Source organism: Anguilla anguilla, chromosome 1 (assembly GCF_013347855.1).
Source record: "Anguilla anguilla isolate fAngAng1 chromosome 1, fAngAng1.pri, whole genome shotgun sequence".
Classification (NCBI taxonomy): Eukaryota; Metazoa; Chordata; class Actinopteri; order Anguilliformes; family Anguillidae; genus Anguilla; species Anguilla anguilla.
Window position 1 is genome coordinate 32,033,847 of NC_049201.1, and position 17,669 is coordinate 32,051,515.

Here is a 17,669-nt window from a genome sequence, read left to right on the forward strand (position 1 = left end):
TATGATAACTTTGTTGGGTCACTTAGCATAATACATACAGCTTTAATATGTTAAATCAAATGTTGCGACTGCAGAGAGTGTTGGAGGAACCATGGGAACAACGTTATATTGAGGAGTCCGATGCATTTGGATGTTGCTATGGCAGCAGGGGATGTGCAGGCACCCAACGTAGTATACATGGGGTGGGGCACACCCGACGCTGTCTAACGCTGAGAATGGCGTCAGCCAAAGCCCAGGTGACATCCATGTTGCCATTCCCAGGCCAATGGGCAATGCCGACATGTTATCCTACTATTATGTGCAAAATAATGTGCAGCTGACTAAGCTGCAAGTGAAAAAGCTCACTATATCCTGGTATTAAGTAAATAATGAACCCACAGACCGAAGGGAAATCACGATGGCAAAAATCCAATTCTCATGCGAAGCTGAGCTTGTAATTCAGAAGGCTCAGGCCCCGCAAGCCACCTTCTTTGCGACAATAAAAGAGGAAATTGTGGTGATGTCGCAAGGAAGTGAGGTCCTCTGGGCAAGTAACCCCTGTGCCTACCGAGTGTATGTTGAGACAAGACAAAACCAGCAGCGCCCAAGATCACCACCCTGCGTACTGGGCCCCGGCTGTCCCATTTGTACCATGGAGGTGAGGGAGCCGGTCGCTGTTGTTGCTGCCCCTCTAATTCCTCCTACCCCCGTGCAGCAGCAGCAGGCCACAGCAGCGACAACAGGCAGGCAAGGGGTTCCTTTTGTCCCAATTTCAGTTGTGGCCCCTATGGCAGCCCCTATGGCAGAAATTGAAACAGCAGGGAGCCCTCAGGGGTCCTCTCGGATTTCTTCCCCAATCCCTTCCCCTACCTCTCCCCAATCTCCTGATTCTCCCAATTCTCCCGAATCGGACACTGATTACTCACCCACAGTGCCCAATGGCCAGGGGAATCCCATGATCCCTACAATATATGACCATGATGGCATGATAATTCCAAAATGAGATTGAAAAGGTTGATAAGACTACAACAAGGGGAGTCATTCGGGGCCATGAGATCAGACCCCGAAAGGGGGAAAATGTAGGAAAATTTTGGGACTCCCCATGATTGTAATGACATCACGTGTCAAAGTTAAGGTATTCCCATCAATGTTGATCAGACTGGTCCCTCCAAACTCTTGATGCTCCATGCTAAAAGTACATCACACGTATGACTATTTACTCATGTAATCAATATGTAATCCAATAAACCTGTATCATTAGTTGCAGCTAAGCTTATGGAAACGCAAGAAACCACAGTATCAACTGTAGAAAAAAAAAGCAAGAGAATGCAGAAGGCTTAAAAACCACACTTACTCACTCAGCAGAGAACATTAATCGAATATTAACCATACACTTATATTTTTCAAACTGATCAACTGCTAATAAATGTGCTAGAAGACTAATATTTTACAGTGACCGCTATGTAACCTGAATACAATGGAAAATTACAGGAGGCTGTGACTTGTATTCTTAATGGAAAAATACAGAATAAAGACTAACATTTTTTAAGGGAAAGTTGGGGTAATTTTCCACAATGATGTTATCACCTAAGAACAAGAAATCATTGTGGCGCCAAGAAGGTCAGGTGATGTTTTAAGGAATGTTTTAGGGGGAGTTATGGGGAGCACAGTGTATAAAATGGATGTAAAACTGACAATCGAGGTTCAATTCTGCAGAGTTGATCCAGCTTTGTGCACCTGTGCGAATAAAGTCTGACTTTTCTGAAGAGCTTGCTGCTGTGGTGACTTTTCCCTCGTGAAATTGTTTTCTACAAATTAGAGATTGGACTTTGAATTCTGTCGATTCCTAGACACAACATTATAATCTGTTTAAGTCCCCACATCCATCCTGTTTCCATCTGGGTGTTGAGTACCCTTTCAAATGCAAGCTCTCCCCTGAGACTTAGGTGCCAAGAGCCATTGGAAAGCAATTAATAGAAATTATAATATGTGAAGAGTCATTGATTTAGCAAGGAAAAGGAACCAGGGAAGGAGTGAATTATCACATGCATGTGATAATTCCTCCTGGCTAGACCCCATTGTTTAGAGATTGTACTTAAGCTGTGCCACTTGGAGGTGTTAGACTGGAGAAGCTCATAAAACCACACAGATTTGTAACCAAGAATTAAAGAGTGCAATTGGAAGCAACAGCAGCTAACAGAATTTTACTTAGGAAGAAAAACAGTTCTTCATCTTTGTGGAAGGATGTTTGCCAACTTTTTACCTACTTTGTGTAGATGAAATAGGAACTAAATCGAAAAGCTTGAAATGTAACTGCAAGTAGTTGAACTAGTATAAAATTAGAGCTAAAAGCCTAACAGTTAAAAATGAATATTGTCTTGGGGAAAGTAACCTGTGATTTATTAGTAGAAGTGATTGAATGTTTTAAGTAAAGACCATGTGAAAAAAATGTTTAAAGAAATGTTGAATGCTTGTGAAGAAACAGGAGGGTTGTTACATTTGGCAATTTGATAGTGGAAAGATCAAGGACATACACTGCAGAATGGTAAACATCTCACAAGACTTAAGCAATAATCTTCTGCATTCACATATTCACATTTTGCCCAGCAGATGGCAGCAGAAGGCTCTATAAATGACCTTGGAGTTAGCTAATATTTTCCTACTCTTTATGACTTCATAGAATGCAACAGTGGCAGTAAAAATGACTTTAGTAGTTCCATATTTAGAAATAGAGCTGTTGCCTGTTGGTAACTTTAGGTGATGTAGGTGAAATGGGCATTTTGTCATCTCTACATATTATTATTGTTTTATTCTTCTCTCTGTAGGTCTGTGATACCATACTGGGACACACCAAGGAACGCTTCTCCTTCACAAACCACCTTGTCAGTGCCACCTTGCTGCATGGGGACAGGTTTGAAGAGTACAAGATGGCAGTTCCTGAAGATGCACTGAGCAACACCTTGAAGGCCTACCCAATGCTCAATGGAAGTAAGCTAAAGACAGAGCTTAGTCTCATCTACAGCAAGGAAGAGTTCAAAGCCTGTTGTGGTGCTGTGGACCTATTCCAGTTGTTTATGGAGAATAATCTAGAAGAAGTCTTTTCAGAGACTGTCACTCTCCTAAAGATCCTTTGGCGCCGCAGATGGCTGCCTCGGTGTGTTGACCAAAGCAAATTCCTTGTATGTGTAAATGTACTTGGCAATAAAATACGATTCTGATTCTGATTCTGATTCTCATCACCACACCCATGACCACGGCGGAAGCTGAGAGGTGCTTCTCAACCTTGAAAAGAATTAAAACTTTTCTCAGAAACACCATGACCCAGGAGAGGCTGAATGCATTGGCCATGGTGTCAATGGAAAAGAGACTGGTGACTGAGATGACTGACTTTAACCAGAAAGTAATTGAGAAATTTGCAGGCCAGAAGGAAAGGAGGGCAAAATTTATGTTCAAGTAATGCTACTGGCCAGTGTTTAGGCTACATTACAGTGTGTTGTTAGATTTTTTTTTTTTTTTTGCTGAGCAAAAAAAACTGCTTTTTTTAAGTTGATTAAAGTTTAAAGTTTTTTTTAGAGTGCTGTTTCAGTTTGTTTGTCCCCCCCCCCCCCCCCCCCCCCCCCCCCCCAAAACTGCGCCCCCCCCCCCCAAAAGATTTTATCACCAGCCTCCACTGCTACAGTGTGCCGTGGGTCTGGACAGTTACATGCTTCTTCTGAGCTATGCGCCCTCATTGAAATGCATGGAGGCTTGAGGACAGTGCCAGTTGGAATTTGAAGCAAGCCCACACAATTCCTTTAGGAATTGTAACCTTTCTAGTATTTAAAATGTTATCTTTGATTTAGTTTCGAGGCCAAAAATGGAAAAATGGATTGTTCATTCATTAGTTCGTTTTTCGTATAAAAAACTAAAAAACAAAATAATGATTAAGTTATCATGATTGTTTGTTCCATTAGAAACCAATTACGGAATTATACGATAGGACCCGGACCTAACAAAGTAGCCGTCCAGCTTTCTAGCATTATGGATACATTGGAAAGTATTAGAACATTAGCAAGGTAACAGCAATAAGTTGAATATTCATTAAGTTAGCTAGCATTACTGGATACCAGTTATTAGCATGTTCACTTGCCAGTACGGAATGGTGAGTGGGACTATCTATGCTGTCTAGGGTAGCAAAGTAAGGATCAGTCCTGCTATCATGGTAATTGTTGAACGTCAGCATTGCATTCAAAAAAGTTACCTACTGATATGCGCAATACAATTCAATTAAATAGCTAAAAATTTCATATCACAAATGCATTGCATAGGCACATTGCCACATTTAACCAGTAAAGCTCTACCTCAAACTTATTAACATGAAACAGATATTTTAATGACTGTGATTTTTTGGTAAAAAAGTTACTAAAACCACTAAAGCACTGTTACACAGGCAAAGCAAACAAATACCAAAAAGTGACCAATTTTACGCCTGTATGCTAATAAATACACACATACATATACACATGTTGATATGTTCTATTTAAGGTCAAATGAACTTAACACAAAACTATTTTTAACATTGTGGCCTGTTTTAGGGTTAACGGCAGATAGCATGAGCCGCCACGCACTGTAGCATTCAGAAACCCTAAAGCAGTTAACTAATATTGTGAGGGAGGGGGGAGTGTCGGAGGACCACACACAACTGTACAGGGACTCTAAAAGCTTATCACCGAGGTGACACAGAGGCTAGAGGAAACGAGGAAGGGGAAAAATAAAACAGATCAACTGAAGTGAAAACTCAAACTCCCTGTCAAGCCTGTCAACGTCTTGGAATTATAACGTGTGCTCTTCTGTTCTTTTCTTGCTTTAGTATTCGTTTTATAAAATGATAAGCATTCGTGCTGGGACAGCATATTACGTAGGCTACCAAAACATTCAAACAGATTAATTCGGTTGCTGAATATTTTCTTCCGGATTTTCTTTGTTAGCCCGTTGTAATTGACTCAAAACGTTTGATACAGTTATGTGAGGTATGCGGTAGTTCTGCGTAATTAACATTGGTGATACAGTAAAAGCAAACTGGAAATCACCTTCCGCACTTTTTGTCAGGGTAAAATAACAGGTTAATTCTAGTAATCGTACCTTTAGCTTTTTCAGACTGCCATAATTTTACTCTGCCATTCTTCAATTCCACAAAAAGACCAGGAAGACTATGGACTAATTTATGGTGCATGGTTCGCATCTGGAGGGCACACTTCGCTGCTCGGCTAGCAGTAACTTGGAAGGAAAACAAACGGTGGCTGTACCACTACTAATTTAAATTTTCACGCAAGTCCGAGTTTTCGTTCTATTCTTGTCATTTTGCGATTAGCCTATATAGAATTGACGATGAGAAAGTAATCAAACAACAAATTGTTTACAACGTGTGCATGTTTTCTGCTGTTGTTGCCAGTTATATTGGAAATGTGAATGCATTCTGTCGCACTTCGTTCTGGGTACTTTTGGTGGAAACGCGGCTTTTGTTGATAGGCAGAGCAAACTGTTTGGATCTACCTTCATCAAAATGTATAACTCACAACCAGATGAAAATTAACAAATATTCATGTCTAATCTAAAGACGAGGTTCAACTACCTTAAAACAATGAACAAAGGTTGCAGACATGGACAGTCACATAAGAAATAAATGAAAGAAGATACCAAACCACAGCTTTTGTCCCAAAGTAATCCAAAATTCAAAAACCAAAAAACATTCCAAGAGATATTCCGAGAGAACCAGAGATGAAATGTAGACCACTGCCAGACCTAGGTGCGACTCAGATGCCCACTTTCAACTGCTATAAAACTTTCTAAGTTGCCCAGTTGCTAACTGATTTAACTCAGACAGAAAGTCACATTCTTTTAACTGGTGAAAAAGAGCAGGGGTATGGACACCCCCTCTGACACACACTCACACACACACGCAGACACACACATTCACACCTCAGATGTAACTCCCCAGTTCCTACTTGTCTTATCTCCAGGCTATGCTGGCCGAGTACTTTGAAGCCTCAATGGCCGAGAACTGCCAAATGGTGAATTACATGTCTGACAATATATATATATATATATATATATATATATATATTTTTTTTTTTAATTACATTTTTTTATTTTAGAAATTCACAAGAACTACCATTGTCTTTTAGAGATTAAAAACTTTCTGTAGTGATCAATTTCCTCATCTGGGACATATATCTGTACCTTATGGAAATTATATTAGCTATTTTCCTCTTTCCTCGGTTTTAGTCTAACCTCATGGGTGAGACCTATGAAACTTGGCACAATGGTACTTCCACATACATGACTAATAAGTGATTTCAGTACTGATTCACCACTCGGGGGTGCTATGACTGTCACTTTAAGACATCATAATGCCTGTCCTTAGTGGGTTAGATACTTGAAATTAAACTCATAAGATGTCTTTCCTCCCAGACAACATACAGTCAAGTCCATAAATATTTGGATATTGACAAAGCTATTGTTATTTTAGCTGTCTACCACAGTATATTGGAGTTGCAATTAAATAATATTTAATAATATGAGCTCAAAGTGCAGACCTTCAGCTTTAATTTGAAGGTATTTACATCCAAATCGGGTGAATGGTGTAGAAATTACAGCACTTTTTATGCGGTCCCCCCCTTTTTAAGGGACCACATTTTAAGGGGTAATTGGACAATTGGCTGCTGTTCCATGGCCAGGTGTGTGTTATTCCCTCATTATTTCATTTACAAGTAAGCAGATAAATAGTCTAGAATTGATTTCAAGTGTGGCATTTGCATTTGGAATCTGTTGCTGTTAACTCTCAATATGAAGTCCAAAGAGCTGTCACTGCAAGCCATCATTAGGCTGGTAAAAAAAAAAAAAACCCCATCAGAGAGATAGCAAAAACATTAGGTGTGGCCACATCAACTATTTGGTACATTCTTAAACAGAAAGAACGCACTGGTGAGCTCAGGAACACCAAAAGGCCCGGAAGACCAGGGAAACCAACTGTGGTGGATGACAGAAGAATACTTTCCCTGGTGAAGAAAAACCCCTTCACAACAGTTGGCCAGATCAAGAACACCCTCCAGGAGGTAGGCGTATCTGTGTCAAAGTCAACAATCAAGAGAATACTTCACCAGAGTAAATACAGAGGGTTTACCACAAGATGCAAACTATTGGTAAGCCTCAAAAACAGGAAGACCAGATTAGAGTTTGCCAAAAAAACATCTAAAAAAGCCTGTACAGTTCTGGAACAACACCCTATGGGCAGATGAGACAAAGGTCAACTTGAACCAGAGTGATGGGAAGGGAAGAGTATGGAGAAGGGAAGGAACTGCTCATTATCCAAAGCATACTGTACTACCTCATCTGTGAAGCATGGTGGAGGTAGTGTTATGGCGTGGGCATGTATGGCTGCCACTGGAACTGGTTCCCTTGTATTTATTGATGATGTGACTGCTGACAAAAGCAGCAGGATGAATTCTGAAGTGTATAGGGCTATATTATCTGCTCAGATTAAGCCAAATGCTTCAAAACTCATTGGATGGCGCTTCACGGTTCAGATTGACAACGAACCGAAGCATACTGCGAAAGCAACCAAAGACTTTTTTCAGGCAAAGAAGTGGAATGTTCTGCAATGGCCAAGTCAATCACCTGACCTGAATCCAATTGAGCATGCATTTCACTTGCTGAAGGCAAAACTGAAAGCAAAACGCCCCAAGAACAAGCAGGAACTGAAGACAGCTGCTGTAGAGGCCTGTCAGAGCATCACCAGGGAGGAAACCCAGTGTCTGGTGATGTGTATGGGTTCAAGACTTTAGGCAGTTTCAGGATTCAGGCAGGATTTGCAACCAAGTATTAAAAATGACAATTTAATTTATGATTATGGTAGTTTGTCCAATTACTTTTTAGCCCCTAAAATTGGGGGGGGGGGGGGGGGGGGGGGGGAGAGGGGGAGAGGAGGAAGGGGGGCTATGTATAAAAATGGTTTTAATCCCTACATTGTTCATACAAAATTTTTGACAAAACCCTTAAATTAAACCTGAAAGTCTACACTTAAATCACATCTTGATTGTTTCATTTCAAATCCATTGTGGTGGCGTACAGAGCCAAAATGATGAAAATTGTGTCACTGTCCAAATACTTATGTACTTGACTATGTGCTTAGAAGTCCACCACACTAAATATTCCACCATTTTGAATATTCAACACACATTTAAAAGACATCTCCTCCTAGACCATTCAACATCATTCAAGGACAATTTCAATGCTTAAAAAAATCCCAAATTACATCTTTTCCCGGGGTGATTGACTTATGACATGCAATTTTTACATTTACATTTTCCATTGAGCTCTCCTGTATAAAGTTTATGGAAATTGTTTTTCTCTGCACAAACATTTCACAATGAACTTGCAGAAGGTGTGGCTTATCACAAATATTCACCATTTTCAGTTGGTCACCATTTTGGAGTTAACCTTTTCTCCTAAAACTCATCACATATCTCATCATAGGTCTATATGCATAATCTTTCTATGCATATATACAAAATTAATTTCAATCATGTTTCTGAGCCAAACAATATGGCCACCATGATCCAATATGACTACAGCAGCACTCTGTATTATAAAAACTCCTAAGACATTGACCTATCACCCTTATTATTATTGTTGTTATTGTTATTATTTCATACTCATAATCAGGGAAATGTGATATGCAACTCTTTTCATCTGCTTCAGAATTAAATAAAATAATTAAAAATGTTTTTATTTAGTAAGTAACGTGACCCAAATGTTCTGATCATTTCAATAACAGTACCATTAATCGACCATGACTGAGATTGACAAGTTTAAATGGGTTTACCTGTGGTGATGTTCACATATTTAAGGGTCGCTGTTTTATCTACTAGCACATTTATTGAGCGATGAGATGCCAGTTCTTCAGTGATATTTGGCAATGCACTGGATTCCATTATGAGTTCAGCATAATATGTAGAATATGAGTCTGGTAAAAATAAATAATAATATTTTTAAAAATTATATATATATATATATATATATATATATATATATATATATATATATATATATATACATTACACTCACACAGTGAATATCATATGAAAATCAGTGTTAAGAAACTGAAATGTACAGCTTTCTGGTATTTCCAGTACAATACAATGGGCTATTCAAGCCTCAAGATTTACAGTTTTTCTATGTTTTCTTTTGATTGATAACTATCATACGAAAGTGATGAAAGCAATAAGCTGCAGAATGAGAGAACTAGCATAGCATAGCACCAGAGGGCTGATTTTCTATCCATTTGTTTTTCACAAAGCTTTTAGGGAAACCTTACACAGCATGTGAATACAATCAATTATTAGCAGTTCACAAAATATATTTTTATCACACTGTTGACAACACCTAACCCAAATTCAATTTGTTGAAAACGTTTCTAAAATGTTAACAGCAATATAACAATATTTTACAGTATCTTTACATTTGACTTTACTGATGTGCGTCACATGAACTCACCTGCTGCATAAGACACCTGCATAATCTAAGAACAAAACAAATTTAAAGATTAACTGAAGGGAAACAGTAATTTAATTTTAAAAGATCAGTATACATAGATGGGCTACTTGATGTGCATTACATGTACTGTATGTATATGACTAATAATGAAGGTAATATTTAGCATTTGATTCTGGTCTTACATAGGTGTTCATTAAAAACTATTCCTTATAATACACAAATGCAAAAAATATTTTGCAGTCTAACCTGGTAGGAAAACACTCCCAGGAAACATAGAAATACCAGGTTTAGGGTCTTCATTTTGTACCTGTGAGGGAGGAGGATAGACAAAGTTATATGGACAGAAAGAAACCTGTAGTCCCAACAGAAATGAAATGCTAGAAAATGCCATATTTAGTGCAAAGGGTTAATATCTCCAGTTAATTCAAATGAAGCCAAATTGGGCCCAAATATTTACCTAATATTTATAAAGCATTTTAGTCAACAATAAGATGGGAAAGTCATTTTGTAACAATTTATGTTTGTATGCTCAGTACAAACATTATAAATGTTCTTCATAAAAATGTGAATAAGATATTCCAAGTCACCACACTATATTGGCATCCTAATAAATAAACCAAATAACTAATTATGTCCACCAAACTAAATCTTTGCATCACTAAATAAAAAAAACATCTGATTGTATTTGATGCAAGATTAAAATATGTACCATAAAGAAATGTACGTACTCAGTAATCAAACTGAGACAGATTTACTTCATCCTGAATAATGCTTTTTTTCTAAACATGCTAGAAAAATCATCAGTTCAGTAGCTGTCTCTCTAATTACAAAGGACATATTTCCCTGTTAAAAATGACATACAGGAAGTCTCTTAGGGGATCAATAGTCCCGATCATAGCAAAGTACATTTCTGCATACCATGAGACAGAAAAATAAAAATACATAATTACAACAAACATTTATTTATTTATTTACTAATTACTATTACTGAAAATAAAACTGTTTTTAAATGAACTCAAATTAACTGTTAGAGACTGAGAAAGGAAGAGAGAAAGAAAATAGATGAGAAAGATTAAGGAGAAAGTACAGTAATCGCAGTGTAGTTTAATTCCAAAGAAAACATTTTTTGGTGTTTTCCATTGCTTTCAGAAAAACAAAAGCATGGTGAGTGTCCACTTTTTCCTCACATTATACCATTTTCTGTCTGTGTTTAGCTTATCGCATATAACTTGAATTCAAATAAAGTTGTTTCTGAGCGCTGCATAATATTTTTGTGTAATGAGATACACAACGTAACCATGTCTTAAACAGAAGAGTTTCTGTACATCACAGGTGTGAAGATAGACCTACTATAGCTTTTGCTTTTATTCTGTTTGTGCTTTCCAGGAATAATAATGTAGTAATAAAATCATGTTTTACAACTGCTGTACTGTCCAGATTTAAACTACTATGAGCCAATGGAAAATTCCACTCTGCATGTTCAACGGTGAGAACTGACTGACCAGCAAAGACCACCTTTCAAATTATACATTATTGTACACTTAAAGAAAATAACATCTGAAATCAGTGCTTTTTTTTTTTTTTTTAAAGTAGCTATAATGTATTTTTAATAAGACATTAAAGCAATATGAAGTTGACTGACTAATGTTTAATACGAAAGGTTTCTACAGGGAAAGAGAATCCTCACAATACAGGCAAAAAGTTGTTATTTTTCAGGATATTGCCTCTCCATGAATTCTCTGATCAACTTTCATTGACAATATTCTATGAATATTATAAACACATGGCTTGATTTATAATCCAGGTTTAAAAGGTTTAAACAATTTTTATATTGTATAGTAATGTTAAAGTACTGACCTTGATGTACTGACAGAATACTCTTCGAGTGGAAAAGGCCACATAATCGATGCTATGAAAAGCTTTTATGGAGAGGAGAGAAGAAATGCATGCTGGGGGTGGGTTGTGGTTAAGTGGTTAATGTACAGTTCTGTACTCAAAAAACACATGTAAACACCAGGCAAATGGGATACATGAAACTGCTGAACTTTCTCTGATATTTGCATAACAGACCTCATGCTTGACAACCAAGCTACATCAAGTCAATATTTCAGCCTCTGAGCATGTAGTTTTCTGTCTTTATTTGAATAGCAAATATATTTGTCTATGACCTCACTCATGGTGCATTCATATGCCACTGCTGCACCTAAAATAAACTACAAGCCAGTGTTGCTAAAATGACTTGTGTTTAATACACAGTATACTTTACAATCAATTATATTATTAATCGAGTTAATTAATTGCTTGTAAATAGTATGCAATTTTTTTAAGTGCTATTTTTATAACACTTTTCAAACAACTGCATTCAAAGTGTTTCCCAATAGACGGCCTTTAGCTTCCCAATTGTACGTTTAATTGTGATAGAGCATACATTTATCTTTATAAACTGTCAATTTTTATCAACATGATAATTTGCTTGCTTGACAATGGCACAAACCACTGTTATTCTCTAGAGTATTTAAGCAACATATTAGTTGTCTAAAGGCAAAGCCAACTATTAATCTCTCTAATCTTTAATATTCCATATTAAATCAATTTATCAAATTTTATTTGTATAGCGTATTTTACAGCAGTTGTCACAATGCGTTTTACAGACAACCCTGGCCTAAACCCCCACAGGAGCAAGCCTAAGGCAACAGTGGCAAGGAAAAACTCCCTGTGGCAGATGGGAAGAAACCTTGGAAGGAACCAGGCTCAAGGGGGAAACCCATCCTCCTCTGGTCGGCTCAGGGTGCCGACTGGTGACCAGCATGTCAGCCAGTTTTATAAGATTTGTGATGTGGCTCAAATGATGGGTGGGGCCGGGTGGCGGTGATGGAGAACAGCAGGTGGCGACAGATGTGGGCAGGGTGGAGGCAATGACGAAGGAGGGGCTGGACCGCAGAGGTGGGGGAGACCAGACGACTCTCAAAGCACTCTTGAGGGTTGGGGCAAGAGCCCCGCCGGCAGTGTGGGGAAGAGGGTAGAAACGGCAATTAGGGAATTTGCAATATAGCAGACAGTGGGTAAGGTGGCAGTAGTATGTATTGGGGGGACCCCGCCAGGAGTAGAATATGGCTGCATATCTACTAGGACAGGGATGGAGAGCCCATGCAGTCATGAGGGGTAGACAACCATACCCGCCTATCAAGAGCCAGCCCATGTAAAGTCGGGTCACAGCTGATTGACAGGTGACATTAAGGAAAGGATTGCCACCTACAAAGCTCTATGACTACAGGCTTCTCGCACCCTGTCTCCAGACTACAACTGATTGTAAGCCTGAGCATATCAGATATGGAGGACCAAACTCCTAGCTTTTAAACTACACATTGAAAATTTCACTACCATAAACCTCCTTACCCCTATGAAGTTGTTTATGCTCTGTTGAGCACGTGTTACTACACAAGCTGGGGACAGACCTGGAAACTCCTCCTGCAGCACCTCAGTTGCAGGAGAGGTCACTGGTGATTCAGTCACCAAGGGGCTGACACAAACTTTATCTCCCGCCAAATTTCCTATTTCTAAATAGGAATGATACCCCAGGTATTGGTAAAGACGACACTACTCCAACAGTTACAAGACCATTAATACGTTGGATTTAAGGTGGAAACGATGAAGAGGCACAGATACAAAATGGCCACCCACACCTTTAATCAACGTACTAGTCTTCAGTGAGCTACAATCATTCCACCCACAGTCAGCTACAACCAGCGACTGCACCGTGCCTGTGACCCGTAAAATAACCACTGGACGTTCCTCACTTCCCACTGGAGTGACTGAACCATCTGAGATAAACCCATGGTACGAAGATGGAACTATATAACCAGTCTCTTTAGTGTCGTCGGGAACAACACACTGGAAACCAGCTCAGTTCTTTGCCTCCACGACGGTTATTATTCCCCGATAGCTGAACGCCTCATCGGAGATTATCCCGTACATTTTTACTTTTTAGCACATGTAGGCCCTAGTTCGAACCCACTGATACCTTTGCATTCTTAGTGCAATGCTCTATCAACTGAGCCATAGGACTAGTACTATGATGGTCATGATGTAAAGATGTAGTAACCATGTGACCTGGAGTTATGAGTTGAAAATTAGATTAATATCCTTAAGAATCATTGCAATATACACTCTACACCATAAATATACACTCTAATGCAGAATGTAATCCAGGGTACACTGCTTACTTTTGCTGCATATATCTTTAGCAGTTTCGCATATCATCTTCAGGTTTTGCACACCTCCAGTCAATGAGTTTATGATCCAGGACATGTGTAGTTTTACCTGTTTTATACATGTGATCTCTCAGTATTTAATTCCAAACTAAAGGGGAACATCTTCATTTTTGCCAATATAATTGTATTTGTGTCACTTTATTTTTTACCTAAATTCTAAATATTAACTTCATTTAAGCCATTTTCCAAGTCTCTGTGATGCTCACTTCTGGTGTTATAATGTGTTAATATAGAACACCCCCTAAATGGGTGATAATTGGCCAATTTGTACATCTGTGCAGCATTTGTTAAGGGGTTAACAAATGCTACATAAGAGTTCAATTGTGAATATTATCCTTTTTGCATTATGGAATGATCAATCTCATTACGGATACAATATTTAAATGCACAAGCCAGAATCTAGTATCACATTCTTCAAGGCTGCTTTAAAAAAAAGAAAAGCATGGGATAGGAAAGGCTGGGGTAGCATTTATTATTCCAATTATGAAAATGTACTTTACTTGCCTTCTCATCCCATGTGCACCAGCCACTGAAGCCACTATCTATACCTAACAAAATTAAAAAGAGTGTAAGGCAGCATAGTGGGGTGTGTTTAAGATACAGGATACAGCAGGTAATATATAGAACAAACTTAAAAAACATGATGAAGGGATTAAAAAATATAATAATATTGAATCCGGGTAAAGTTTCACTTTAAAAAACATAAACAGCTTTATTACTGCCACCTGCAACTGTACTGTGTTGTAGGTGGCAGTAATAAAATGTGCACCATATTATATTTTAAAACATTTAACAATGAAAACCTTTGTTCCAGTTTACTATCGATGTCTGAGCAGAAATTCAAAGTTTTTACTGGTAAGGTCTAGTTTAGAAGGGTGAATATGACATAGGGAAATTCATGCAAATTTATATTTGCAGCAGCAGTATCACAGGAAAGTCTTTGTTCTAGAATAGTATTCTGAGGTGTTCTGAGACTGTGAACGGGGCACTGGAGGAGGGCCTTGGAGCTATTTTTGAGGCGCCTGCACAATTTAAATTCTCAAGCCCGAGGGCCCTCCTCTTAAGTGTCTGTCAATCGTTAGACAACAAAGCTTCTTTGCAAAGCGCGTTCCTGCTAAAGCATGCATAGTTGATCAATCAATGTCAAGAAGTTGTATGTCACTTGTTTCTAGCCAATCATGAATGTGAGAAACTATAACTAATATATCATTTTGATTCCAATCTTTTTGAATGAAATACATAAATATTAAAACAAAACCTTCTATGAATTATAGGCTAAATAAATAAGGATAAATTCCTGAAAATTACCCACTCCTGGCTTCATCTGTGAAGTGGTCTTGTACAGTGGTTCCCAACCTTGGTCCTGGAGTAACCCTGTGTATGCTGGTTTTTGTTCCAACCACAATTGCAATCTTAGTATTTTAGTAGTTTAGAATTTAAATAGTTACTCAGAATTTTAGTAGTTAATTTTTCCTAATTAGGTGCTTCTCATATTGGTTTTCAAGATGGATTATTTACCCTCTTAAACCCCTTTCTTCTGCACCTTTTCTTCTGGCACAAGATTCTCTGAAGTGCAGCCATCACAGTTTAGCCTGTTCTTCACAATGCAGGGGTGGAAATGTTTTGACCTTATGTATACAATTGTACAGAGGCAGCAAATAGTTTTATTAAGGAAATGTAATTAGATGATCATTTGCATATCAATGACATTTAATTGGATAAAAAAATATATCAAGTTATCAATGTGACATTGACATGGTCATTCCAGATCATATTCAAATGCATTTTTATTTTATGGGTATATATTTTATATTTTTACAATATTGCATGGCTCCAGCACCCCCCGCAACCCTGAACAGGATAAGCGGTTATAGATAATGGATGGATGGATATTCATTCTAAATATATGAGAAAAAGAACAGACTATGAGACTACTACACTTTATAGGCTATTGTAGGCTGTGATTGTAAGAATACCTCAAATGTGCCTCTGTATTGTGTGTGCTTAGACTCGGACAGCTGCTAGTGGGATCTTAAAGAGGTTCTTTGCAAGGAGTGAGTGATCTAGATGGCTCGTAACTTAAAGGTGCAGTATGTAAGTTTGGAGAAACGAGTGAGAGAGCGCTAGATTTTTTTTATTCTCCTTTGCTCTCCCTCCAAAGCCCCACCCTCCAAACACATGCATGCGTGCCTGTCTTCTGGGTACTGCAGAGAGGACAAGAGTGTAACGTAGGGAGAGTGAAGCACATCATGTCTCATTCACAGGTTAAAAATAAAACATAACATCATCATGATGAACGTAAACATTGAACACAGCTATAATTTTTATTTGCACCTATAGGCTAACATCAGTTGATAAATGCAGATGAGGAATGGAGGGAGATGCCGCTATTTATATTTGTATCTATATTTGTTCAACCAACAAAACTATTTGTATTTGTAATTGTATTTAGATAAAAACGGAAGGGGGTATGGTGTGAATCGGAAGTGGACAGAAAAATCCAAGAAATCCTGATTTTTACCATTATGATCACTGACACTACTATTGTTGCAATATTAAAGTATTGAAGTCATGGTTTTACAATGACATCAATAATAGTCCAGTTTACAACAGGTAATTTGGTTTTTAACACTGTATTTAACAAACAATGACCTATATGTTATAAAGCCTTATTACATGGTTTTGTTGAATGCTCAATCTTGATTGGTCACCTCAGGCATTCAGCGATCAGCTACAGTGGGCTCCAGAATTATTGGCACCCTTAGTAAAAAATGAAGAAAAAAGGCTGCATATAATAAATGACACAGATAATAATCTATATGTTGTGTTCAAAAATATGGGAAAACTATATACCTTTATTTCAATACATTTACTCTCATGCTTCAATTTTTTTATTAAGTAATCACATTTTTTCTGAAAACCATAGGTGCCATATTTATTGGCACCCCAAACAATTATTGTGAGTAAAATCAAACTAAATTTAATTGGCAATATAATTTTACTTAATTTAGTTCATCTCAGTCTAAAGGAACTATATTGTGTCATTCCATCACTTCCAGTTTCACTAGAGAATAAAAATGAGGTAACGAGCATACAAAATCCCTTTGTCGTCCATCAGCATGGGAAAAGCCAAATAACTGTAAATTCAGAAGAGGCCGATGATAATTTACCGTCACAAGTCTGGTAATGGGCACAAAAAAGACATAAACGGTTAAACATACCACTTAGCACTGTAAGGGCAATAATTAAAAGGTGTAAAACATATGGAATGGTTGCAAATTTGCCAGGAAGAGGAAGCAAGTGCATGGTGTCCCCACGAACGGTGAGGAAGATGGTCAGGGAGGCCATTAATAACCCAAGGATCACTGTTCAAGAATTGCAGAGATTGGTTTGTTTCTTTCGGTCAACAAGTCTAAAAAAACATAAAATGACACCTCCATACCAACTAACTCTTTGGAAGGGTGGCATGAAGACAGCCCTTACTGAGCACAATAAACAAAACCAAGAATCTGGAGCTTGCCAAACCTCATTGGAATTATGACTGGAAGAGAGTGCTATTGTCAGATGAGACCAAAATTGAACTTTTTGGCCATACACACCATCAACATGTTTGGCAGCAAAAGAGGAATGCATACAGGCGCCTCATACCTACTGTCAAATATGGAGGTGGGTCATTGATATTTTGGAGATGTTTTGCTGGCACAATGAATTCAACAAAGTCCCAGGAAATTCTGGCAGAAAATTTGGTTGTCTCTGCTAAGAAGCTAGGACTTAGTCATAGGTAGATTGTCCAGCAGGACAATGACTCCAAGCATACATCAAAATCTAAACAGAAATGCTTAAGTGAAATCAACATCCATGTTTTCCAATGGCTATCTCAGTCTC

The 17,669-nt window shown here is 38.1% G+C and overlaps 1 protein-coding gene across 2 annotated transcripts in view; it reads right to left on the reverse strand.

Annotated features, from left to right (window-relative positions):
- LOC118233902 (adhesion G-protein coupled receptor F1-like) overlaps positions 1–11,432 on the reverse strand; it is a 40,500-nt gene extending 29,068 nt beyond the window's left edge. For both annotated transcript variants that reach the window (XM_035429989.1, XM_035429999.1), the window contains exons 1-4: positions 11,371–11,432; positions 9,760–9,820; positions 9,514–9,538; positions 8,843–8,983 (exon numbers count right to left, since the gene is read on the reverse strand). In XM_035429989.1, coding sequence (XP_035285880.1) covers positions 8,843–8,983; positions 9,514–9,538; positions 9,760–9,820; positions 11,371–11,414 — 271 coding nt within the window. In that variant the 5' untranslated portion in view covers positions 11,415–11,432. The remainder of the gene's footprint in view (positions 1–8,842; positions 8,984–9,513; positions 9,539–9,759; positions 9,821–11,370) is intronic.
- Between the last annotated feature and the right edge of the window lie 6,237 nt (positions 11,433–17,669).